We start from the raw sequence: 27526 nt of genomic DNA, 5'->3' as shown, positions 1-27526 counted from the left end.
ATCAGCTGTCCATCTTGATAGGAGTATGGGTGTATTCATGAGCACCGTAGCCTCTGACGAAGTTGCATAGACGCAACGAAAGGCGCTAGGTGATTCAAATCCCCAACTAAGGCAGAAGCAGTACGGAACGACAGAGTAAAGGCTCTGTCAAGGATTGTCCAGTTCACCACTCTAGGACTATTCATAAGAGACGGGTGTATTTTCAGGCAGATACACTACTTGCCGGAAGACTGAGTTTTGAGCGTACCTACATTACTTCTGGTTTTTGGTTCTTGGAGCAAGCATTTACCGCTGACCAGACACGAGGAAAAAACGTGGAGTATACGCAGCCGAGATCGGAACTGAGTATTGTACTCATAAATGCAATTTTACATCTGATGTTTGTGAGTTTAACCATTGTTGTTTTTAGCTTTGTATTAAAATCGTTCTAGCAATATTACACTAGGAGAGAGCGCCTCTCTTTCTTTTTCTCCCTCTTTAGATTATCATTGGGATCAGTTTTCCCTGTGGAGAAGGCAGCCTGTGACTCCCAAAGGATCCATTGTGGTGGTCATTTATATATTGCTTGGACTCTTACACATTTAAGTATTTTTTGGACATAGTTATATTTTCCTTTTAGTATTTTAATGTGTTTTCTTTAATTGATTTTAGGCTCGTTTTAATTTACATAATTTATATATTTTGTCATTATTATATAGTTATTTTTAGCGCTGTCTTATATCTGTTGTGTGTGTGTCTCTCTCTCTCATACATACATAGCGTTATAAACCTGCAAGGGTTTTGGGGTTCTGAGCTGTGACGATGGGGAGGATTTGGCCCGGGATTAAAGGGGTTACACCCCAATTGGCCACCCTCTACCCTCACCTGGGAAGCAAGGGGTTAACTGGACTGAGGTCCAGTAATGTGTTTTTACCTCGCTTCAATATCCAAATGCTTATTCCCCTGTGTAACTGTATTGTGTTATCCTAGTGTTTGCACCCACACATACACTAGGGTTGCTGCGGGAGGGAAAGGGTTAATGTTAAAACAGTGATTCTAGCCCTTTGTTTAAATTACCCTCAAAGATGCCTGCCTACTAAATGCAAATGGTCAGGAGAGCGACCAAATGGTTAGGAAGCTGGAGTGGGTTGTGAGCGTTATAACTCACACTTACAAAGGCCTCTGATTCAGGAGGTCTGGGGCATTGGGTGTGAAATCTAACACCAGGTGACAAATGTCCACTACCCAGGGGTCCCTGCTTCAAAGAGATTTATTGATTGGGGCCAGGGGTGTGGTTACCCAAGGAGAGATCAGAATGAGTGACCTTATTAAATATAAGAATATTATGAGATGTCCTCGGCTGAACATGCTAAGAGAGTTACATATGTGTATTCGTGGGACCAAGCCCCAACTAACGAATACAGACACCTGAGGTTTAGCCGGTTCGAAGAGACATATATTAATATCTCTCTTGATTTTAGTTTTACACGGTAATATTTAGTCTCATTGGGAGCGTCATGCGTGACGGAATGTATTAATACGTCTCGCGTGCCAGTACGTATTACTGAACTGAAGTTATGAAGTTATTTACAGTGTATATAGGATTTTGAATCTGTTCTGAAAACTGCAGACTCCCTCTGTTATGGTAATGAGCAGGAAGGACATCCTGCTAGAATTTACATAGCCTGGTGATCAAAGGCTAAATTGCCTAATTGTTTATGCTGGGCCCAGGAACTGACTAGTTTAAGTGTGATACTTCACACCAAACAATGGAAGCCCAAAATCTGCTTCAAAGACTTTTTCTAGCCTTTTCGGCATCTAGGGTTAAGAGATGAGTTTGACATGGTGTTTAAGTCAGAGTCACCCCTTACTCAAATGTCCTTCATGTATCTTCCTGACCTGCCTGTCTTGCTGTGATGTCAACTGAAATATGGAAGAAATGGTCCATCCTGTATCCTGATGGCTTTCTTGTCATAATCTTTAAGTAAGTGTCTACATTTTGCCTGTTATTTGTATATCTCGTGTGTTCACCTTTATCAAGGAATAAATTATATTTTATCATATCTAAGTCTCGTACCAGTTCAACCCAGTTATATATATTTTTGGTGTATTATTAATAGCCTGTCACAAAGCTCCCGTCACAGGCTTATTAATAAAACTGGTGGCAAGCGGCGTGATTGAACTGGACCTGTATTACTAGTGTTCTGTGGGATACTGTAATATAGTGGGAACTCGATGGTAATTGCGAGTTCCTGGGATTAAAGATATTGAACACACAGTGTACAACATATAACACAAGATATGGCACCTCCTCACTGTTCCCCTACTTGTGAGAAGCATTGCCTCCAGAACCAAAGTGCCGGCTATCCGTCTGACTGGAGCTGGGCAACAAGACCGGAGGAGTGCATGAAGTCAGCGCGGGGACCAGCAACCAGCAAGGCTGAGAGACAGCGATCGGTGAGCATGAAACCCGGCAGGCTGAGCAAAGATCCACAGCTGCAGCCGCTGTAACCATCAAACCACCTGGAGAACAGGGAATGGACCCAGCTCCGGGACGGCAGAGACTTGTGGAGGGAGCGGGTGGTCTCGGAGACCACGGAAGTCTTGCACCAGGAGAGGTAACGGCCGTTGCGGTGGCCCGTCCATTTTCCCTGAAAGAGCTAGCACTGGTGTGTGCGTTGGGCAAGACGTGGTTCCCGGCGAAGTGGACCCAGTCCCTGGCGTCGGTACCACACCGACCCGCTTATTCCCTCCCACAGCCCGGCGCTCAAGCAACTCCGCTCTGGACTCTGTTGCCCCTTGCTGGGGTTAGTCCACCGGCGGCGGAGAAGAACCGGCAGGCGCTGTGGCACTGCCAACAAACGGGCCACAATAATGCCCGGTGCCCGGACCGTGCGCGGTCGGGCGAAGAAGCCCCTCAGGGCCAGCGCTCAAGAGCTGCGGAAAAGATGATCCAGTTAGCGGCATCCTCTGATGGCTCCCGCCCAGCCAGGGCGACAACCCTCCTCGGGACATCTCCTGGAGAACCTGGACGGGCTGCATCAGCAACAGCGGCGGAGAGCGACGGCCATCCACCTGATCCCGGCGGAGAACCGGCGGCGGCGGCAGAGAAGGAGCCGCCACTCCGGCATCCTGCCGGCGGCAATTTTATTTGGGGGGAGGGACAGGGTTTGCGGGAGGGGGTTATTTTACCAAGTTTGCATGGAGCTGTGTTCCTCCACAAAGACCTGGGACCCTGGTCCTGCACCGTTGTACCTGTACCCAACCCGGGCGCTGTCGCGGCAGCGGCCCGTTGCTGCCCAGCCCAGATGGTGCCGGCGGCGGCCACTCCAGTCCCCATGCAATCGGGACCAACGAAGGCGGCGGTCTCTGCGGGGACCAGCGAGGTAAGCCAGACCAAGTCGCAGACTGACCCTGACTTATTTTTCCCTATGACTGTACCCTGTTGTTTCACTATACGGGTGACTGGGGGGTGGCATGAGATAGGGGCACCAGGGGAGGGGAAGGAAAGGCAGCTTGTAGGGCAGCTAGACTTCCCCATTACCCTGGCGGAGCAGCAAGGGGACTCTCAGTTAAGAGCCCCACTGTTGCAGCTTGGCTATGGGCCGGAGGTATCAGGGGTTGTGATAAAGTTAGACCACCCCCAGATTTCAGGGGTAGTGGCAAAGTTAGACCACCCCCAGATTACCTGCCGGCCAGAAGCTAAGGTGGGTGCATCTGCACCAGCAACCCTGAGCTCACCTCCAGTAATGGGGGCACAGCTTCAGGGAGAGGGGCAAGCCCCGTTAGCACCCAGCTCTAGGGTAGGATTGCCTGGGAGAGGGTTGGGTGGGCCAGTGGGAACCGGGGAGGGAAGGCAGCAAGTGAGCTAGCCAGATTTCCCCATTACCCTGGCAGAGCAGCAAGGGGACTCTCGGTTAAGAGCCCCACTGTTGCAGCCTTGCTATGGGCTGGAGGTATCAGGGGTTGTGGCAAAGTTAGACCATCCCCAGATTACCTGCCAGCCAGGAGCTAAGGTGGGTGCATCTGCACCAGCAACCCTGAGCTCATCCCCGGTAATGGGGAGACAGTGTCAGGGAGATGGCCTCACTCAGGTATCCCTAGGATCCAGGTTAGGATTAGCTAGGGAGAAGTGGAGTCAGGGGAGGCTGCAGGTAGGTAGCCAGCATCAGATCTCTGTGGGAGAAGAAGGGCTAGTGGAAGCCGGGGAGGGAAAGCAGCAGGTATGGCAGCTAGAGTTTCCCATTACCCTGGCAGAGCCTCAGGGGGTTTCTCAGATCAGCAACCCCCTGTTGCAGCCTAGCTATGGGCTGGGGGTATCATGGGCGGTGGCCAGCTTGTGCCACCCCAGGGATACCTGCCAGCCAAGAGCTAAGGCGGTTGCATCTGGAGAGGTGCCCCTGAGCTCATCCCTGGTAAGGGGGAGACAAGGTCAGGGAGGTAGGTGCACTCAGGTAGTTCCAGTGTCTGGGTTAGGATTGCCCAGGGGAGAGAGGAGTGCAGGTGGGCTGCAGGGAGGTAAGCAGCAGGCTGAGGTGCTGGGCCTAGGGGAGGCTAGGCAGGGAGACACCGTGGAGCAGGGGGAGATTGGAGGTCAGTGGGGTGTCAGGCAGCTGGCAGAAGCTAGGGATGGGCTAGGTAGGCAGAAGGTCCCTTGTTCTGACTGGCCAGGAGTGACCCCCCTGACAGATTCCCCAGGGTTCCCAAAGGAGGGGCTGTGGGTAGATAGGCAGCCAGGGAGGAGAGTCAGGAGTATAGCAGAGCAGCTACAGGTGGGCACAGGGCCATGGCAGGTAGGGTCACTACAGGATAGTGACATAGCTCTTTCCCAGACTTGGTTGACAGGAAAGCGACGGTCTGTGCTGGATAGCTGGTCTCCTGTTGATGCAGAGACATGCCAGTCTCTGGGCAGTGTGCAGCCTGGTCTGCAAAGGGGCCCCTTCACCATGGACTTGGTTCATCAGGCACTGGGTGGGGGGCAGGGGGAGGCAAAGGAGAATGCCCGGCGGCCACAGTGGAGCCCTGCTCTGCAGGATCTGGACTTCACGATCCACTGTGGCCAGGACAATGTACTGGGCAATGCCAGAGGACAATTTTGCCAGGCCAACCCCCTCAGGACTTATTGAGTGCTTCAAGGGCGCCAGTGGTATCCCAGTGCCAGGGGGAGGCAGCTGGGGCACCAGGCACCCCTTGAGCAGGGGAGGTGTGACGATGGGGAGGATTTGGCCCGGGATTAAAGGGGTTACACCTCAATTGGCCACCCTCTACCCTCACCTGGGAAGCAAGGGGTTAACTGGACTGAGGTCCAGTAATGTTTTTACCTCGCTTCAATATCCAAATGCTTATTCCCCTGTATTGTGTTATCCTAGTGTTTGCACCCACACATACACTAGGGTTGCTGCGGGAGGGAAAGGGTTAATGTTAAAACAGTGATTCTAGCCCTTTGTTTAAATTACCCTCAAAGATGCCTGCCTACTAAATGCAAATGGTCAGGTGAGCAACCAAATGGTTAGGAAGCTGGAGTGGGTTGTGAGCGTTATAACTCACACTTACAAACTTATTATGAGATGTCCTCGGCTGAACATGCTAAGAGTTACATATGTGTATTCGTGGGACCAAGCCCCAACTAATGAATACAGACACCTGAGGTTTAGCCGGTTCGAAGAGACATATATTAATATCTCTCTTGATTTTAGTATTACACGGTAATATTTAGTCTCATTGGGAGCGCCATGCGTGACGGAATGTATTAATCTTGCGTGACGGAATGTATTAATCTTGCGTGCCAGTACGTATTACTGAACTGAAGTTATGAAGTTATTTACAGTGTATATGGGATTTTGAATCTGTTCTGAAAACTGCAGACTCCCTCTGTTATGGTAATGAGCAGGAAGGACATCCTGCTAGAATTTACATAGCCTGGTGATCAAAGGCTAAATTGCCTAATTGTTTATGCTGCGCCCAGGAACTGACTAGTTTAAGTGTGATACTTCACACCAAACAATGGAAGCCCAAAATCTGCTTCAAATACTTTTTCTAGCCTTTTCGGCATCTAGGGTTAAGAGATGAGTTTGACATGGTATTTAACTCAGAGTCACCCCTTACTCAAATGTCCTTCATGTGTCTTCATGACCTGCCTGTCTTGCTGTGATGTCAACTGAAATATGGAAGACATGGCCCATCCTGTATCCTGATGGCTTTCTTGTCATAATCTTTAAGTAAGTGTCTATATTTTGCCTGTTATTTGTATATCTTGTGTGTTCACCTTTATCAAGGAATAAATTATATTTTATCATATCTAAGTCTCGTACTAGTTCAACCCAGTTATATATATTTGGTGTGTATTATTAATAGCCTGTCACAAAGCTCCCGTCACATGAGCTTGCTGGGATTGTGTTTATTAATTTGATTTTCTACTGGTATCAGTTGTTTGGAGGCTAGTGGCCCCTCCTCCCAGGGTTTAAGCTCACCCCACCCCACATTTTAAGTAGCAAGGTTTTTTTCATGTTCTTGTGCAGGACAGGTCCATTGTGGCCATACTCCCTTAAGCAGAGGTAAATGAGAATTTGCATGGGTAGTATTAGGACATACTTACTGGTCAGGCCTTGATGGGGCTTGCAGGCTTATAACACTTTGGACAAAAGGTTTAATTAAATGATCCTTATTCAAGAGAATATCTAAGTATTTCACTGTGTATTTTTGTCACATTGGATGTAGCACTGGGCTTTCTGTCTTTTTTTGTTCCATATAAATTACCATGGAATTATATACTTCTTGGTTAGAATATCTCATGTTTAGGTGTCATTGGAAAGTATCAAGATTCTTTTCACTATCTAATTATGTACTATTTTCCTCCTTTTTAATAGCTGAGCCACCCTTCCCCCTCTTCTCATAAAGCATAAAACATATCTCCCTGTAGCACCCTCTCAGGAGAGGAGACAGTAGGCGCTAATCTGAAGACATTTAGCCAAGGCCACACAACTGTCATAACTGATGAGCACTGAAAATATTTAGAATAAGGATTATAATATTAAATGACAATATGAATAAGCTTTCCCCCCAATTCAGCAAATGTAATTATATTGCCCGTAGCACCTGATCGTAGCTAAGCATAGAAAACACATCTTACCTGCATAGGTTTGGAAAGTGGATCCATTCTAACGAGATAAACTTCCAGATTGCGTTCTTTTTTCATGGGTAGGGGAAGTGTTAAATAACAAAAAGGATCAAACGTTACAGAAATTTTAGCACACTCAGGACATACAAGGGTGGACTTAAATAACCCGTGAAATATATCAACAATGATGGAGTCATTTCTTTTTATATGATTCTCCCAGGCTTCTTCAGCAACTACCTACAATGCAAGAAAAATATACTTTCAAACTTTAGCAATCTAAGAGTAAAATACAGAATTAATAGACAGGATCATAGGATGACAATTACCTTGTCCTGCCTTCCGTCTGCATCTTTTAGTTGGATGTAAGGCTTCTTCCTAATCCTATTTAAATCCTCATGTAAGCCATCTAATAGGAAAGCAAGCAATTCTTGGCAATCTTGCTGTTGATAACCAGAAAACTGTGGTGCAAAACGCCCGACCTGAGTCTGTAAAATACATATAAAAGACTATTGTTTCTTTAATTCTGCATGTTATTTTATGCCTAATAAAAACCTTAGATTGTATCCATCTATAAGCAAAGAGTAATTCAGAACCACATGTTTAAAAAATAAAATAAAAATAAAGCAATCTTGAGGAGGCCGACCTTAAGAGGAGGGTTGGGGGTGCCATGCTTGTTCGCCTACTACGAGGCAGCCCAGCTGAGCCAGATAGTGCAGTGGCACACAGACCCGAATCTTCGGAGGTGGGTAGCATTGGAAAAAGAATGTTGCACACCAGTAGATATTAAGAACCTAATTTGGTTGCCCAAAAAAAGTCGGGCCGCTATGCGGACTCCTCTGCAGACCATGGTCAACTCCTTGAAGATCTGGGACGCTGTTAAGTTCAAGTGCCATCTCACATCCCTGAACTCTCTAATGACTCCCATATGGGGGAACCCAAACTTTGCTCCAGGTGTGGATAGCTCTATTTTCTCAAAATGGATTCAAGCAGGGTATCTCCGTCTAAACGATCTGGAGGGCAGGCAATATATAAAAACATTTGATCATATTAAAGAGGAGGAAAATATACCAAACACTGAATTCTTTAGATACCTCCAGATCAGGGTCTTTTACAATGAGGCCCCAATTCGGCCCCGGAGAACAAACTTTGAGCAGCTCTGTTCAAGAGATACAGACACAAGGGGACTAACCTCTAGAATGTACAGGGAAGTAGTGTGCCCGGAGACGGACGACCAACCCAAACTTACCTACATGAGACAGTGGGAAGCGGACCTGGGAGAGACATTAGAAGACGAGGACTGGGATAGGATCCTGCAGGTGGCGGCCAAAAGCTCCATCTGCACCACATTAAAGGAGAACGCATATAAAGTCCTGATGAGGTGGTATTACACGCCCGCTAAATTATCTAAATTTGTCAAAGGCTACTCTCCGCTCTGCCCCAAGCAGTGCGGAGAGAGAGCGGACTTATTCCATATGCTGTGGTCTTGTACGAAGGTGAACCCGATTTGGGAGGAAATTAAAGATTGGCTTCAACGACTGCTAGAAGTGGAGATCCCCTTAGACCCGTGGTTGTTCCTATTGGGCAGACGAGTCGAGGGGTTATCATACGCCACACATAAATTGATCACACATCTGGCTACTGCCACCAGATGCGAGATCGCAGCAGTATGGAAACAACCGGATATTCCAATTATTCCCAAGATTAGAAACAGAATTTGGTTTGTTTGCCGGATGGAACAGTTGACGAGTCTGGTTAACGATACCGGCTCAAATTTTCTAAAAGTCTGGGAGCCCTGGCTGACACTGACAGACATCCCGGGAATAGATATCACCACAATCCTGCAATGATAAGCGGTAAATGCTTTCTCCGGTAATGAAAGGGATCCATGACAATTTAGAGACAGAGAACCCGGAGAGTGAGCGGGATCCAGGCCAGAATAGGCCCCCAGAGAAAGAGGCAGTCAGAGCTGTAGCAGTAGGAGAGAAGTGGTCATTGTTCACGGAGAGAGAGGTCTACACTAACGTAAACACACGGCGTCCGAATGGAAGATGATAGGTGAAACACCCCTCGAGCCTTACCACCCCCCCTTTTTTTTCCTCCCCCCCTTCCTCCCCTACTAGCTAGCTGGTGTGTCATGTTCCCCTGTTCGTCTTGTGAGTCTAGTTTGTCAAGTTTTTGGTTGATTGTATAAAAAAGAAAAAACTAAATGCGGTGATGTCAATGTAGACAATGGATGGTGTTACCATGTATGATGTATTTCACCCAATAAAATCAAAGTTATAAAAAATAAATAAAAAATCTTACGTGACCTCCATAAAATGAGATTTACATTTCATGCTTTTTAACATTGTATTTACCATGGTTATGAGTGAATTAACGTCAAATAGCATTTACGGTTATACAGATATTAGAATTATGTGCGCATTGCACCAAGCTCTCATGTAAATACACCTAGGGTTTCAAAAAGGTGATTTCAGATAAAGGTGTGTTAAAAAAAATAAAAAATAAAAAAAGGGTCATGCTCTGAAGATAGAGGGTGGAAGGCTTCATGGAAATGTGAAGAAGTGCTTTAAGGAAAAGGTTGTAGATTCATGGTGTATAGTCTCACAACACAGATGCAAGAGGGTAACTGTAGAGGAATTCAAAATAGCTTGGTATACACACAGGGCTACATTAAATATGAAAGAAATCAAATAATCTAATAGAGTCTGTGGTTTAACAACACATAGGAGAATGATCAGACTAGGTTGGGCCGAGCGGTTCTTATACAGTACGGTTTGTTGTCAATTTATGTTTCTAACAACACGTCTGTATAGACAGTTTATGCATACAGTACTACACACAGGTTTCATTATATTCCAAGTAAAATGTAGAGAATTCAGATTATTGCTTTGACTGTTACAACAATATTTAGTGGAGTGAACTGTGATGTAACATTTCTAAAATAGAAAAATACAAACCTTAAATGCTCTTGGCGTTACATAGCTGTATTTCCCTGACCATATTTGCTTGATGAGCTCTGCATAAGATTTAGCTATTTCACCACGCATGCCCAAAGGGTTATCCAAGTTTAACTCATCTTGGAACTTATCGTTAAGGAAGTATTCTGTTAGTGGTGGGGTATTGCTCAAACACTGAAATAAACGCAAAAAAAGTATAGTTTAGCTTCAGAATGTGCCATTGATTTGTTAAAAAAGCATGTTGTCCACTTGATCCGTAGATGCAGAATACAATGGTATCTTGTAAATGGAGTATAACCATGGTTTTGCTCTACCAAAAAGGTCTATGATTTTGCACCATATTGATTAGACGTAATTGGACTACAATATTGCAATTTTCTAAATATTTTAGCAAATAAATATACTACTTGTGAGCACATTCACATCTCAGACAGGTCTGCAATCCTGCTTTTCACCATTATCTCTTAGCATACAATTCCACAGCAGCCAGGGATTCGTGGAAATTACATGCAAATGAGCACACTGTGTCATCTTTTGCTTCTTATCCATTTTAACATGGATCCCTATACGCATTTTTAACCCACCATAACTTATCAAAATATTTTAGAAATGATGGCCCTATTTGTGACAGACTCCTTTTAAATTCCTTATAAAAACCTACAAAAAGTAAGCACTTTGGGGTTGTCAGTATTGGGCCCGCTCCCAGTTGTAAATAAACAAACAACAACAAAAAAATATCAAAACAAAGTCTGGTGCACAGTAATGTAAGCAAGTCACCACCAGGCACATAAGAGCAGGAATAAAGCAATCTCCAAACTGATTGTGTTCTTCACTCCTTCAGTATCAGAGTACCCATTCTGTACCACTGAGCAACATGTTGCTGGTCCTCATAATACTGAAGGAGTTAAGGCCATATTGACTAAGGCATAAGACACATTCCAATGCTAGCTATTATGCCAATAGTATATCTGGCTTCCTGTGTATGGACACCGATTTGATATTTATTTTGTAAAGCTACATTAAATGAGGATAAAGACAATCACGCAACCAAACTAAATTGTAAAGAAAAGGAAGAATAGAAAATGTAGTAACATTGAAACGGAATAAATGTATAACTTGTCATTCATGATGAAAAAGCTGAAATACATAAACAAAATGTAATTTATTGTTAATATTCAATGCAAATAACTATAACACAAATTCCTGACAGTGAGAAAATATTTTTTTTTTACAGTCACAAGTTAGGTTGAAATGGCCTTTTGAAACCAATGTGGTTTGAAAAGTTAAATCAGGCAGTTTAACTTAAAAACACATTGCAATGCTATGGGTAACAATGAATCCACCCCCCCCCCCTAATATAATGTCTAACATCCAAAATAAGTTACTTACTTATACAATTAAGGAGAGAATGACAATCTTCATCTGATTTTTTTAAATTTTTTACCTGAATTGCAGAATTCATAAAACAGGTGTTCCCCAAGTTACTTAGACCACAAAGGCCTGGCTGTTCATTGTGTCTTCCTGGCTCAGAGTATTCATAGTTCTTGTAGGCAGCATATGAAGGTAGGCAATAGTTTGAATTTTTCACACTGAGAAAAGTAAACCACAAAACAATTAGGATATCACTTATTTAACAACAGGCATAATAAATATTAATAGCAAATGTAAAACATCTGTTCACATATACAAATACATTGTTCTCAATATATTGAGTACCACCGTACCCTGGAATGAAATAGACCCCATTTAAACATTTAGGCCCAGATCAACAAAAAGGTGCTAAACTTTAGCACGCCTTTACTTCAATTAATATGAATGGGAGCTGAGGCATGCTAAAGCTTAGCACCCTTTTGTGGATCTGGGCTATAGTCTTAGAATACCACCAGCAGCAAAAGATCATTTATATATATTTCTCCAAGGATGTCTGCACATCTCGCTGTGATGTGCTGAACGGCCTGTCACTCAACCAGTGACAGCCAGTGAGGATACACTACCCTCCCCCCCCCCTTTCTGTGATCGTCTATGCATCTTGTTACTCACCCAGGGACTGCCAGTGAGGCTATGTATAAATAAAGATATACATACATCCCTCCACCTCTGTGATAGACTGACTGGCCTCTTACTCACCCAGCAACACTGGGGGAGGGGATTTTAATGGCAGTGGAAACAGCAAGCAGAGGAGGAGACAGATGAGATGAGTAGGAGAGGAGGGACTGTAGTATGCACAGAGAGGAGCAGACACAGGAAGGTAAAGAGTGCAAAGAGATGGGAGGAGTGCAAAGAGGAGAAAGGCATTAAGGAGCAGGTAGGAGATACAGCAAGGAAGGGCGATGAGACACAGTGGAGAGCAGTGTGCACAAAGGGTAGGAAAGATAGCAAGGTGAGTAGGAGGAGGAAACAGAGAGAGAGCAAGGAAAGGAGACATGAGTAGGAGAGGAGGGAGTGTAGTGTGCACAAACAGCAGACACAGTAAGGCAGGGAGTGCAAAGAGGGGAGGCGAGAGTGCGAAAGGATTAAGGCTGCGCTTATAGTGCCGGCGATGGCGACCGTCACAACAAATGCATTGTCGCCGTCGGTGGCGCTTATAGTGCACGCAACGGCGACAAAGCGACGGAGCGACAGTGCTACCAACAATCTGGTAGTCACTGATATTTGATTTTTTCAGAAACGGTCTCCCCTTGCGGCCAATCAGGATCTTCTCTGTCCCTCTGCCCTCCCCCTTTTCTGACATCACTGGCCTTGTAGCCAGCGACGTCGCCTAAATTTGAAATATAACTTTCGCAATAGCGACGGGTGACATTCAGGACTATATGAAAGCAGAGATTTGTGCTTCAGTTACAGGTGAAACAATTCCCAAAGCCCCTGGGACATCACAGGTTCGGTGCATTCAGAAAAAAAAAAACAACTATTAATAGTTTTTCAACAAGGACAGCATGATCTAATGTTTACAAGCTGAAAAGACAAAAGTCATTACACTCTGCTCATATTACTCAACCTCTCTGCAGCATTTGATACTGTGATCCACCCTCTTCTCCTTCACATTCTCCATACTCTTGGTGTTCGTAACAAAGCTCTATCCTGGATCTCCTCTTACCTCTCCCATCATACTATGTCTCTTTTGCTAACATCTCCTCCATCGATCTCTCTGTGGGGGTACCCCAGGGCTGTCATGGGACCTCTTCTCTTTACACACTCTCTCTAGGTTACCTAATCACATCTCTTGGGTTCAAATATCACCTCTATGCTGATGAGACACAAATTTACTATTCGACCCCTGACCTTACACCTGCTGCACAGACCAAGTTTCTGAATGTCTCTCCGCTATATCATCCTGGATGGCCCTCCGTCGCGTTAAACTTACCATGTCCAAAACAGAGCTCCTCATATTTCCTCCCAAACCTGGCCCTACTACCTTCTTCTATAGTACTGTTTGAAGCACTAGCACGTGTTGTTGTTGGTGGCTTCCAACCCATTAAGAAAATCAAAGTAGCCGCTAAATTTCATAGGTCACGCATGCCACTTGGAAACTGTAACAACATTGGAGCGCTGACAGTCTGCGCACCCCTCCTCTAGTGTCCAAGCCCATTTGAAACAAAAAAAGGATTAAATGTAACATAAATCAATGTTTGAAAAGATGACTGCATATGGGGAAAAATAATAAACAGAGAAGGGTGCTGTGGTGTGCACAAGTGAATGTGAGTAAAATAAAGACAATGTGTAATAAAAGAAATATAAACAAAGAATAACAAATCTTATTTCTGTATCACTCTCTTGTAGTAATAAAACACTTTATACCGTATATAGAAAGAGGAAAATGATATAAACTGAGTGTAGGATCTCATTGTTACAGTGTCACCCCTATCTTTTTTTTTTTTTGTACATTTCCTTATACAGTACAAACAAAATTGTATAGTAGGTGCAGAGTTAGTAAAACTACGTACACTCCTTGGGATACTAAAATAAAAACATGTAGGGCATGAGTACATGCAGTTGACTGCGGAGACTTAGGGCTGGGGTTATAACTGTCATTATACGTTCCAGGCTTCTCAATAAAATGAGTGACTAACATCAATGATATTCTGTTTGTGTCCAGGTAACGTTCTCCAGTCATAAGCAAATCAGAGGAGTGTGTTTGACAGTAAAGTACTCAGGGGTACGGAGGGAAAGAATCCCCTTGATGGTGCACAGCAATGGTATACGAAATTAGTTTAAAATACATTTTATTTCATATCTTTCAAAGAAAAGGCATCAATGAGCATGAATACTTAAAATAAAAGTGAATCCCTGGATGATTTATTCTTATTAACAATAGCGCAGCCCTGTGACGTCATCCAGTGCTGCCGCCGAGCAGCATAGTGATTATACCAGGGAGCCAGTGGAGAGCAGGCAAGGAGGCGTGGCGGAGGCGTGTCGCCCTCATTGGCTAGAACCGTTCACGTGACACGGACGTCGCCAGCCAAGAACAAATCTGCAGATCGCGCCAGGAGACAGCCGCCCTGCAGCTCCACGAGGCAACAGGTATGTGCGCTGCTATTGTTTTTCAGACGCATGCACGCATTTTCCTGTATAATCACAGCCTTAATGTACACGGTGTTGCAAACAAGTGTAATTGGTGTAAGTAAAGTCTCTAGACCACTGCGATCCTCATTGTGATCATTAGAAATTAGCAGCGGATGGCAACTTGGTACAGCAATACTAATGTATTTGCTACTGTGAGAAAGTTTTAATACAGCAAAATAGTTCAGTAGACTGATTGCCTATGCAGTTATAGCAAGGTTCATAGTAGTGATAAATTCCCAAAGGCTGATCATGTACAATATACCCACATCCAAGGTAAGTTAACCCCCAAGCAATAAGTGTCTCAGACCATACAGGGCTCTGCCAGTAACAACAACTGTCAGTTGTGTGGTTCATGTGTCCCATGTTTCATCTGATTTCCACAGGCTGAAGCAGAATATCTGACCCACTATGATGAGGTAAGTATGGGTCATGCACTGATAGTTAAACCTTCTAAGTGCAATAGTGACAGCGGGCAGATACCACGATGCAGACAAAGCCATTTAAACAGTTTATAAATCTATAGTCCATATGTTCGTTGTGATCTGCTGTGGGTATGAAAGTTCATCAGAGGTAGAGCTGCAACACATATGAGCATGCCACTAGGACATATGCTATAAACAAGAGTTGTGGGGCAGAGGAGGGGATTGCCTGGCATACCAATATCCCAGTTGGCTGTACAATAAGAGCTTGTACCAGGTTACATCTTAAAACATATCCCTAAAAATGGAGATGCTACAAGTAATATGCTTAGAGAGCTATGAATCAATTTAATTTCATGTCCAGTATCTTGGCATTTACACATTGAGATACCCTGGGTTGACAAACTGCTTGCTTTAGTGCTCAAAGGATGAGTTAAAGGTGAAACCCCGCACAGCCGACCATAAACAACCTTAGTAACAATGTAACCTTCTGAACTAATTTATGCTAAATGCAAAGATTTAGTGCTTTTGTTTCCTTGGAAATTAATTACAATTTTCTTTTTAGGGGCCTCTGAATGGGGAGTCAATCCAGTTTACAGCTAGCCCGTACTTTGTCCTTATCAGAGAACTAAAAAAAAAAGGTAAGGGGATAGGAGAGATGGGTGCTTTGACTTTGCTGAACACACCAACTTTAAAAATGATTTTAAAATACGTATAGGTGTCAGATAGTGGTAAAAAACACAAATTACTCAGATGCAGCCCCTTAAACCAGGTCACTGCCACTAATGCATTTTGCTGATTGCCCCCTTTTTTTTACACTGAAAAGTGTTAACGACAAAGAAGAAAAGTTGGTTTGGTTAAATGATAGTGTTTTAAATGCTGCTTACAAACTCGTCTTACATGTGGTTATATAGATAAGGATAATACGCATAAAACATAATTTCGATATCTGTGAATAAATCAGATCACATAGAACAGTTCATGAACTCTAAGACCTTGTACTATATTTACGTTAGCCTGTCCATGGGTAAAACCAGACATTAAATAAATTATAGTGGCTAAAAAAAATGTGACAAAATCCCTCCATAATACAATGTACATTAAATAAAAATATCACTTGTGGCACATTCACATGTCTCAGACAGGGATTCTCGGTAATGACATGCAAATGAGCAGTGTGTTATTATCCATTTTAACATGGAATCTATTTATGCCTGCCCTATTACAAAGCTTTAAGCAGGGGTGAGCAAACTTTTTATGCTGAGCCCCCCTTTTCATGCATGAAATTTCTCGGGCCCCCCCCGCCTGATGTAATCAAAATCACATGAACCCCCCCCCCCTCTTTATTAAACGGTATACAATGCAAATACAAATATGTCTAAACACTTACATATTTCAACAGCTTGCGCTCGCAAAATTAGGCTTCGACCACGCTGCCGCTGAGAGCGGTGACATCACCAACTCTTCAAGCATGAGCACAGGGTGTCCTGCATAATTTTGCAAGCACGAGCGGGTGGGGGGGGGGGGGGGGGGGAGAGAGCATGGATCGGGGCTGTATGTGTGCATTGACTGCTGCTGAGCGCGCTTCAAAGTCAATTTTGTCTCCCCAAGCGCCAAGCTTGTGAGAGCGTACGTGCACAAAGGCAATACTTTTGGGGGGGGGGGGGGCATTCATCCAGCTCTTTGCTACCTCCCTTCCCTCCCCCTCCTTTTTTTCCTTCTCCCATTTGACTTTTAAGGCTGCGCTTATAGTGCCCGCGACGGCGACGTTGCTCCAAAACAAAACAATGGACTCCGTCGCGAGCGCTTATAGTAAGCGCGACGAGCGACCAAAAATTTGGAAGCCGGAGAAATTTGATTTTTCAGAGACGGTCACCACATGTTACTATCCCTGAACCAATCAATGACCCCGTCGCTAAAAGTTAAATTATAACTTTCACGGGTGGCAACAGCATCGGTCGCGTCGCCATCGCCAGCACTATAAGCGCGGCCTTATTCTCCCTGCTCTTTGGCTTGCTGTCCCCAGTGTCATCCACACTCCTACCTACAGTATTATGTATTATTTATTTATTTCCGTTTCCAATGTGGTGTTTTAACTTTTTTTTTAAAATGATAATTGTACATTCAAAGTATGATTGATATAGTGGCAGCCTACGAAGCAGGTTGCCAGCGGAGGAGAGCAGGAACACAGCGCTATTGCAGGGCAGACACCGGAAGGAGGGGCGTTTGACATCACAGCGCTGGGGTGGGCTCCTCCCCCGTACCTCCAAAGCCCCCGTGCGTGCACACACCCAATCACCTGGCCGCCACCTGCACTATCCTGTTCGGCTGGCCGCCCGCACACAGCTTCTTGGGCTGCCCTCCCGCGCACAGCTTCTTGGGCTGCCCGCCCGCGCACAGCTTCTTCGGCTGCCCGCGCACAGCTTTTTTGCCCTCCCGCGCACAGCGCCTACAGGCCCGCGCACACCAGGTTTTGCTGCATGCCGCCTGCGCCCCTCCTCACCCCCCCGGTGTGTGCACCGCTGCATTCAATCCCAACACCCACACACAATCCCAACACAGACACAGCACACATACTCAATCACAACACACACAGACACACACAATCATAACAGTCACAAACTTTCACCTGGGTGGGGTAGTACCAGCATGCTCCGGTCCCCCGTGTGCTGTTGCAAACTGGGGTGGGGAAACAGACAGGAGGAGGGGCTGTCTGTGTGCAGGGAAGGCCCAGCCCCCCAGCAAGGTCCCGCAATAAGCAGAGCGCAGAGAAGCAGCAAGGCCCCGCCCCCGCAACAAGCAGAGAAGCAGCACAGAGCTTGTTCAGCCGCCCGCACACAGCGTCTGCCGGCACGCTGCCTGCGCCCCCCCTAATTAATCTGGGCCCCCAGTTTACGCACCGCTGCTTCAAAGCACAGCTTGGGTTAAAGTGTCCATGCAAACAACAATATGTGGGTAAAAGAAAAAGAACATTACAGGAAAGATTTTTAGAACATACATCCAAAAGGGCTACGAATTGCAGTTTATCTGGACATTTTCTAGAACACGACTGGAACCCAGAGGGTCTAACTATAAAAGGAATTTAGGTGGTTTTCGGTCATGTAAGAGGGGGTGACAGATTTCTAAAATTATGTCAGAGCTTGTGGATCCATCGCCTACAAACCCTCTCTCCAAAAGGTCTCAATATAGATTTTGATTTGGCAGCTTTTCTTAAAACCTGATTTTATATTTTTCTTCTCTCCTAATATATGTTTTTTTTTTTTTTTATTCATTCTTATTATTTTATCCATGCTCACATCTGGTCCCCTTTTCTACATGATTGTGGTGTATGTATATTTTATACTTATACTGACTAACCTTTTAGAAAAATATTTTGATAGATTTTTAACAAAACCCTCTTAATTTTTCGTGAGTATATATACATATGAGTGTGCATATTTATATGTATGTGTGACTTAATTGTGTATCTCACACCCCATATTTCCATTGATCAATATACTGCATCTGAGGTTGAGATATGATATTGGTTTCATGTAAATATTTATTTATGAAAACACTTTTTTTTATATATACATTTCTATATGATAATGCTGAACAGATAGATCTATAAAGAGTTGTGCATTATCCATCAAATACTCCCACTAGACTTTCCCTTGTGAATGATACTTAGTGGGTTTTTTTTTATTGTAAACCAGCATTTTCATGTATTGCACCTTTGTTACATGCTACTTATTCTATAGTAGCACTAGCTAAATAATATCTGGCACTTCAGAGGTTAAATAAGCACTATTTAAATTCTCTTGGTAGGATTGGAGGCAGCCATCCATTTCCCCTGAGGAAGCGAGTAATGCTTGTGAAATGCATAGGACGGTAGGTCTTCGGGCATCCTATCTTACAAAAAGAGTGACATCAGTTGGATCTTCCCAAATGTGGCCACAGCAGCCATACTGTAGCTCCCGGAAGTGTGCAGTAGAAATCTGCGTGGTGAGTCGCATAACACAAAATAATCTGTTCACAACACTAATGAGCTGGAACACTTGACACTCAAGACCAGTGCTTTCAGACATGCTATTTTAAAGGCTATCATTTGTGCATAAGGTTTGGGTTACTCCTTTATTGATTATTTGCATTAAACGTTACCACTCTGTGGCTGGCCTCTTTGTGGTGTGCTTTTCGGTTTTCTTATTTAGAACAGGCTGTAAAAGCTCTGAATGCAGCAGGCTAAAACTTTAGTGCGAGTCCAATTCAAAAGGAATTGTAGAAGCAAACAGGGAAAATGCTCAGTTGCATGTCCAAATCAAGAAACCAAGTACCTGAAGATAAAATATGTGATGTTTTGAAAAATGGAATAGAATGTGTGCACACAGTAACAAGATATGCAGGGTGTGGGAAAGGGGGCAGGAAATATGCATCAAATATGGTGCAATTTGTGACAAACAGGGAGTACGTGTGCTAGTTTGCAAACATGGACATATGTACAGTATAAATCTTTCATATCTTGCTTCTTACATTTGGTGCATCTCTCTTTGAAGCAGAGGCTAATCGCCCCTAAACCTGGCAGACTTATTTTGCACAATGATAAAGGAAAACAGCAGCAGTTATACTGTAGGTGCAACTTTTGATTGATCTCAATATTGCACCGACTTTCTCCTCACGCTTCGTAAAACAACTAACCTCTGCGCTCATGGCGCATGTTGGAGCAGAAAAAAATACAGAAGTACCTTGATACACCGACAGTTTCACACACTCAAAAATGACGCCGATTGTGCTCCAGTTTACGACCCTTAGCACATATTCCACGCAGTATTACAAAAGTGTTCCTATCAAACAAATAAAAATGTAAGCCAGAAGCCTTACATATACTGATGGTATATTATGATTTTTGAGCATCATCTAGCATATTCCTGGCACAGAGAAGGTATTCAACCTTGCAGATAAAATACAGTCAATACTATATAAAATATAGAAAATGCCAGGAATTATTTTTCCCACTATGGAAACTATGAAAATGTATAATTATTCATTAAACTTAATGACATTTGGAAAATAAGATGCAAATATATTTCTATGTGTATTAAAGCAGTATTTCATTCAAAATCCTACGTTTTTGAAAAATAAAATCAGTTGTGAAGTATTAGATAATATTTACTGCACTTATTTTATCACATTCTATGCCGTTGAACAATTTTTCATGTATTAAGCTCTCTTGGGTCGCCATAGCAAACATTTAGAAAGCGATAGCACTTCCTCTTTAGAAATAGGCAGCCATATTGAGTGCCCTGGGAAGCAGGATATTCACTGATGGGTCACAGGAGAACGGATCAAATCACAGCTTAGATTTACATTGCTGTAAATGCAAGGAACTACTTCATTTATTATAACAAAACCCAAAAAAACGAGCAAGAGGCAATGCCCCTTTAAGCATATTATTTGGAGAGCATGTCCATAAAGCCAAGCAGCAGCCATTTTTACTCTAGTTTTGAGATCACAAATAAAAAGTTGTCAATGAAAATCTCATGCATTCGATGTATTTCAAATGATTTTTTACCAATAAGTGAACTACATTTATATGTACATATATACTGTACGTACATACACACACAGACCAAAATGTATACTTTCGGCCACACTTACTTTGAATCTATAAATCACACGCGCACACACACACACACACACACACACACACACACACACACACACACACACACACACACACACACACACACACACACACGGAAAACCGGTTAATAGCGCTACAATGTGCAAGTCTAAACATATTAACAGGATACACATCAAAGATGCAGACAGAGAAAAAAAAAACACTTGAAGCAAAGATGGGTTAATTCAATATACTGTACACACAAAGCTTTTAGGACACATTGCTTACTTTCTGTTGTTGAAGAGGTTATAATTATTTGACAGAGATGAAGGAGAAATCTTTGGTAAAGCTGAAAAATGTGGTGCACCTGGGGAACTTCAAAATATGAAAATGATAAATTAGGTAAAATGCTGAATTTGTAAAACTAAACAAGGAACAATACGAACGCACACACGAAAACTGAATAAAAACAATTATATCCAAAAAACGTAAAGAAAAGAAAGCGTGAGATAATTTGTTACCTATTTTTTTCCGTAACTAATATAGTATGAATCATTTAAAGAGAAACATGTTATACAGTATGATTATACAAACAAATATTCATGTGTGTTCTTATTGGCAATGGAGACAATTGATTAAATGACCAATTCATGGCAGCCTAAGCCATTCTTTGCATTTTGTAAATAGTTACAGTACTTTGTGCTGAAGATGTCAGGTTACCCACACTAACATGTGACATATAAATCTTAGGAATTTTGTCAATTACCAATAAAATTATTCAATTTCAATTTTAACTACATATGTTAATCTGTCAATAGTATTTGGAATATTATTACACAAATTAATATTTTGAATATATAACGTGCATAATTAGGCATCATTTGTGGATGTCAATAAATAATAATAACAACATGTTCTTGTATAGCGCTGCTAGTTTTACGTAGCGCTTTAGAGACATTTTTGCAGGCACAGGCCTCTGCCCCGTAGAGCTAACAATCTATGTTTTTGGTGCCTGAGGCACAGGGAGATAAAGTGACTTGCCCAAGGTCACAAGGAGCAGACACCGGGAATTGAACCCCTTCTTCAAACTCAGTGCTAGTCAGTGTCTTTAATCACTGAGTCGCTCCTTCTCCCATATCATGGCTTCTGCTTTTAAAAGTGAGCAGGCATCACAAAACATACTGATGACATTTCCTACAGTATTTTTTATTACGATAATAAGTCGTATTTTTTATTACGATAATAAGTCGTATTTTTTAGACTTCGCAGTCAAAATCGAAAGCAACATTTTATTTGTGGTGAGGAGTTTAGTAGAATCATTTCAAGCATATATTTTAAACTTGATCACAGACTTCACGTTAAGATCTTTATTTCATGTCTCAATCAAAATACCATGTAGAGTATTTACCAAAACTTAATACAGGCATACCCCGCATTAACGTACGCAATGGGACCGGAACATGTATGTAAAGCGAAAATGTACTTAAAGTGAAGCACTACCTTTTTCCCACTTATCGATGCATGTACTGTACTGCAATCGTCATATACGTGCACAACTGATGTAAATAACGCATTTGTAACAGGCTCTATAGTCTCCCTGCTTGCGCACAGCTTCGGTACAGGTAGGGAGCCGGTATTGCTGTTCAGGACGTGCTGACAGGCGCATGCGTGAGCTGCCGTTTTCCTATTGAGCGATATGTACTTACTCGCGAGTGTACTTAAAGTGAGTATCCTTAAACTGGGGTATGCCTGTACAATACGACAACAGTAAGGACTAAGGTCGCCCGCGTTCATGGTCCGTGAGATCGCATGGTGCAATCACAATGTCTTAAGGCAATGATCGCGCGTGCGCCAACGCGATGGGGCACGCCGTTTGCAAAGAATCAGATCAATTTGATATTGCGACGCAACAGCCAGGTCACGCGAGCAGTTCGCCCAATGAGGGCGAACCAGCTCTGTGATGTCATGGCCACGCCCCCGACAAGTCTACCCAGGCCTCAAAATCGCTGAGCCAAAACGCGTGTGGCGTTATGTGCACGGTCGCGACCGCGCGCTCACCATGGACCCAGCCTAAAGGACACAGGAGCAAGTGGGCTATTCAGAACCTCGAACAGCAACTACCTTTAATTAGAATGATTCCAATGGTAGGCAAATGACTATACTGTACTTGTGTTACTACCATGAAACACACAAACATAAGTGCAGTCACTAATTTCAGTAAGGACAATGTTTGCAATAACAAAATGAAGAATAAGGATGAGTGTATATTTCTGAATTGAAGAAGCGTAGAAAAAAAAAGCCGTACAAAATGTACACAGCCCTCCATGATACTTGCCACTTCCATCACACACCAACATACTGGTCTCAGTCACAGGTCTCGGTCTACCCAAACAGTTTCATAGTCTTATTCTAAAATATTAAAAAGAAACCAATTGTTGCTGACAAAGGCCCATTTGTTACAAAAACAAAAACTGAAAGACTGTCCATACAAAAATTCGATGCCCTTTTTTTTCAGTCTGCACATTTTTAATGAAACATTACCTGCAAATTTGAAATCCGCTGCATATGTTAACAATGAAACTAAGTGAGTCAATAAGTCTTGACCAGGGAGGTTCCAGGCGGTTCCCCTCTCCCCCCGCCTTGTACCCACATGTAACGTACAAATAAAGACAGGAAACGCGAGCTGGAGGTAAAATGGCCGCGGCTATTTATTTATACAGAAAACCTAATGGGGTAAATACACTCCCTGCCAGAGTGTGCTCCTTTGACAGGAGGGGGAGGGGACGGTCAGCCGGCCCTCGAACCGCTGACCTCGTGTCCCCTACGCGAGCGGGCTCTCGAGGTCATGGATAACTGACCTTGCCCACTCGTACTCCCCCCGGGCTCAAACGGCCCAGCTCCCAGTCTGGCAAGAACAAGCACCTACCCCCCAAGAGCCGCCGCGACAAAGGCAAAACTGGACAATGACCCCTCCTGCTCGGACCTCGTTCCTTTCACTCAGCACAGTATCAGCTGTTCGTGCTGAAATGGAACAAAGAACCATTAACACGGCATACAATGCATATGTCCACATTCCTGGGAATACCCTGCCCTGCTCAACCTTCTGCTGCCGTTCATTACATGATTGCAATCACTACCTAAGGAGATGGGTGGGTGGGAAATCGTCTGGCGGGCAGCAAAAGAGGACGTGCTGCCCGCCAGCCTGGCCTTAAGAAGGCCTTCCGGGAACTCCTCCCCTGTGCTGGGGAGGGAGGTGTGGGGGCGGGCCAGCGAGGGGAAGGCCGGACCCCCCCGGTCATGAAGCCCCCCCGCCTATGGCTATGGGGGGCCGCTTGACCAGGTAGGTTCCAGGTGGTTCCCCTCTCCTCCCGCCTTGTACCCACATGTAACGTACAAATAAAGACAGGAAACGCGAGCTGGAGGTAAAATGGCCGCGGCTATTTATTTATACAGAAAACCTAATGGGGTAAATGCACTCCCTGCCAGAGTGTGCTCCTTTGACAGGAGGGGGAGGGGACGGTCAGCCGGCCCTCGAACCGCTGACCTCGTGTCCCCTACGCGAGCGGGCTCTCGAGGTCATGGATAACTGACCTTGCCCACTCGTACTCCCCCCGGGCTCAAACGGCCCAGCTCCCAGTCTGGCAAGAACAAGCACCTACCCCCCAAGAGCCGCCACCGACGGGCCTATTTAACCCCCCTTAAACTAGGCCCGTACCGCCAACCCTCCATACCCTCTCAAAGCCTTCCCGAAAACTCAAATAAGTCTATCCCGCCTGGCATGCCTAACCACGGGACCAGTGCTCCTCTACCGGCCCGGCCTCTCTTTTTTTTTTTGCTGCACAATCCCTCGCCCGGTCCCGGACCTACACCACCTCCGGAGCCGCAGGCCGCCTTTGCCCAGCGCTATCTGGGATTTCAGCCTTTTTTACTGCTGCAGGCTTCTTACCCGCCCTCAGTGACCCCTAGGGAATCGACCCTGGCAGTGGACTGGGCCACGCCTTTTCCCTTGCTCGCTCTGTGTCGCCCACTGCAAGCCTTGACGCATCTCCTCGATACCGAACTAAACGCGACTCCTTACCATTACCCTATACGCCATATGCCGTACCTTCCACGGCGTGTCGCCATCAACCGCCCGCCGGGGCTGTTCCACCATCTGTGCAGTGCGTGATGCTGCCCGGGTGGGTCAGCTACCGCGCCCCTGACCCCGGCCGTGGCTGAAGAATTGAAAGACACCGGGGTCCGGCTGATGGCTGTTGGTACTGGAATGGGATTCGCGGTGCCAGTGACCCCGGCCGTGGCCATCTGTGGCTTCCCGTGAGGAAGAGACCTGGGCTGCGACTTGGTTCGCCCTTCACCCGATGCCGGCTCCACGTAGTCGAACCATGCTGGGTTCTCTGCTCTACGAAACACATTGGCATCAACCGCGGTTGCGGTTGGCCGTCTTTGTCTCCTTGGCCCTGCCGACTCTGCAGGCGAAATCCTGACAGTGACATCGCCCGCGTCAGCAACGGGCGGCCGTGTGGCGTGCCGTGACGCCCTGTTCTGCGTCACGGTGGCTGGAAGTCGCCGCCCCTCCTTGGCGGGCCGACCTGCGCGCCGATCCGCCGTGTCCTGCGTCCCAGCGGTCGAAGTCCTCCCTACCATCGCTGAGGCCCGACCAGGCCGCTGTGACGCCCTGCCTCACGGTACCGTGACCGAGGGCTGCCGCCTTGCGTGCGGTTGCTGAACTTCGCCTGCCGCCTTGCACTGCAGCACCCTCCGCGCTCCCTTCCTGTGGAGCGCGGCTTCTCTGCCTGCCGCCTGTCTAGCGCGCAATGCTGCCTGAGGACTGTCGCCTGACGCGTTGTGCTGCAGCGCCCTCTGCTTCCCCTTCCCGCGGGGAGAAGCCTTAGTGCCACGTGCTGGTTTCGCAGAGAACAACGCCTGCAGCCACCGATCCAACCATGCCTCGTCATGGTTTTTCGCCTCGACTTGAAGAAGGCGTAACTGCTCTGCCATTGATGCCATGCAGCCCGCTTCCCGTATGCCTGTCCAAAATTTTCGCGCGACAGGGCACCGGCCCGTCCCTACCCGGCCCTGCTTGCACGGGTCGCGACTATTGCCTGCCCCAGGATTAGCAACCCAGGGCCTCACGCGCTGTGATTGCGTGCCTCCGCCAGCCCCTCTCCCTGCACAGCAAACCGTATGCACCCGCGCGCATTTCCGTGTGCCCATATCCACCCGCACGCATTTCCGTGTGCCCATATACACCCGCGCGCATTTCCGTGTGCCCATACACACCCGCGCGCACCCATATACATCCACGCGCACCTGCGTGTGCCCCTCTACACACGCACGTGCGCGCACCTGCGTGTGCCCATATACACGCGCGCGCCCTGCGTGTGCCCGTATACACACGCGCGCGCATTTCCGTGTGCCCATATACACACGCGCGCATTTCCGTGTGCCCATATACACAGGCGCGCATTTCCGTGAGCCCATATACACGCGCGCGCATTTCTGTGTGCCCATATACACACGCGCGCATTTCCGTGAGCCCATATACACGCGCGCATTTCCGTGAACCCATATACACGCGCGCATTTACGTGTTCCCATATACACGCGCACATTTACGTGTGCCCATATACACACGCGCGCATCTACATGTGCCCATATACACACGTGCGCGCATCTACGTGTGCCCATATACACGCGCGCGCATCTACGTGTGCCCATATACACACGCGCGCATTTACGTGTGTCCATATACACGCGCGCATTTACGCGTGTCCATATACATGCGCGCATTTACGCATGTCCATATACACGCGCGCATCTACGTATGCCCATATACACGCGCGCATTTACGTGCACCCCTATACCCACGCGCGCATTTACGTGTGGTATTTATCATCTAATAATTACTACAGTATATTTATATAGTTTATAATGTCACTAGATAAAGAGCTCTACTGACATCTACGTGTGCCCATACACACGCGCGCATTTACGTGTGCCCATACATACCCGCACGCATCTACGTGTGCCCACACACGCAAGCGCACATCTACGTGTGCCCCTATACACCCGCACACTTCTACATGTGCCCCTACACATATAAACATCCACATGTGCCTACAGTACATACATACTTCTGATGTGCCTACACGTATATCCATATATCCAACTACCTGTGCCCACACACCTATCCCCCACACATGCGCCTCCGCACGCACGCCTCCACATGTGCCCATCCGTGAATTAATTGGGGAATGCAGATAAAGTAACCAAGCATAAATGCTAAACATTGCGATTCCCATTAACAAGTATTTATCATCTAATAATTACCACAATATATCTATATAGTCTATAATGTCACTAGATAAAGAGCTCTATTGACATTATATAATTCTCTGCACCGTCTGAGACCATAAGTGGGGGGGACACGTCGCCAGTCAGACCGCGCTCCCTCCTATGGAAATCTTATGCCAGCCTTTCTGTCCCAACTTCGCCATACCCCCACCCCGCACGGGCGGGCAACTGCTACCCCTGCACGGGATACCAGAAGGAAGCGGCCGCTGGGAGCAGTCAAGCATCCACTTGCCATCGCTCCCAGCGCCTCAGCGTGTCCCCCCCGCCGAACTACAGTATATTTATATAGCTTATAGTATACATGCCTACATACACGTACACCGATTTACCTGCACGAATGTACACATATATACGTACCCGTATACACATATATATACCCGCACACACATACCTGCACATAATCGTCCCGAGCGCATCAGCGTGTGTCCCCGCGCCGAAACTAACTGCGGGGGCAGACCGTGAAGCGCCAACCTTGGCCGCCCCCTCTTTGCGCTTACCCCGACCTAGGGCCGCAACCACTAAGAGCGGCTGCACTAGCC

The 27526-nt window shown here is 45.6% G+C and overlaps 1 protein-coding gene across 20 annotated transcripts in view; it reads right to left on the bottom strand.

Moving 5' to 3' along the window:
• The window catches only part of USP15 (ubiquitin specific peptidase 15), a 116225-nt gene that overhangs the window by 44551 nt on the left and 44148 nt on the right, over window positions 1-27526 (bottom strand). For 12 of the 20 annotated variants that reach the window (XR_012801666.1, XR_012801665.1, XR_012801667.1 and 9 more), the window contains 5 exons: window positions 20923-21009; window positions 11501-11645; window positions 10057-10230; window positions 7423-7581; window positions 7109-7333 (listed from right to left, as the gene is read on the bottom strand). Coding sequence is in view for 15 of the 20 variants with exons in the window: in XM_075600154.1 (XP_075456269.1) it covers window positions 7109-7333; window positions 7423-7581; window positions 10057-10230; window positions 11501-11645; window positions 20923-21009 (790 nt within the window). In the remaining 5 variants the exon portion in view is untranslated. Of the gene's footprint in view, window positions 1-7108; window positions 7334-7422; window positions 7582-8342; window positions 8433-10056; window positions 10231-11500; window positions 11646-16750; window positions 19349-19756; window positions 19856-20922; window positions 21010-22962; window positions 23044-27526 lie in introns of those variants that run through there. The other 8 variants (XM_075600156.1, XM_075600162.1, XM_075600161.1 and 5 more) reach the window with 5 other exon arrangements.

This window comes from Ascaphus truei, chromosome 5 (assembly GCF_040206685.1).
Source record: "Ascaphus truei isolate aAscTru1 chromosome 5, aAscTru1.hap1, whole genome shotgun sequence".
In the NCBI taxonomy this organism is placed as follows: Eukaryota; Metazoa; Chordata; class Amphibia; order Anura; family Ascaphidae; genus Ascaphus; species Ascaphus truei.
Note: the sequence above shows the minus strand (reverse complement) of the source record. Positions and strands in the feature narration are given on the sequence as shown.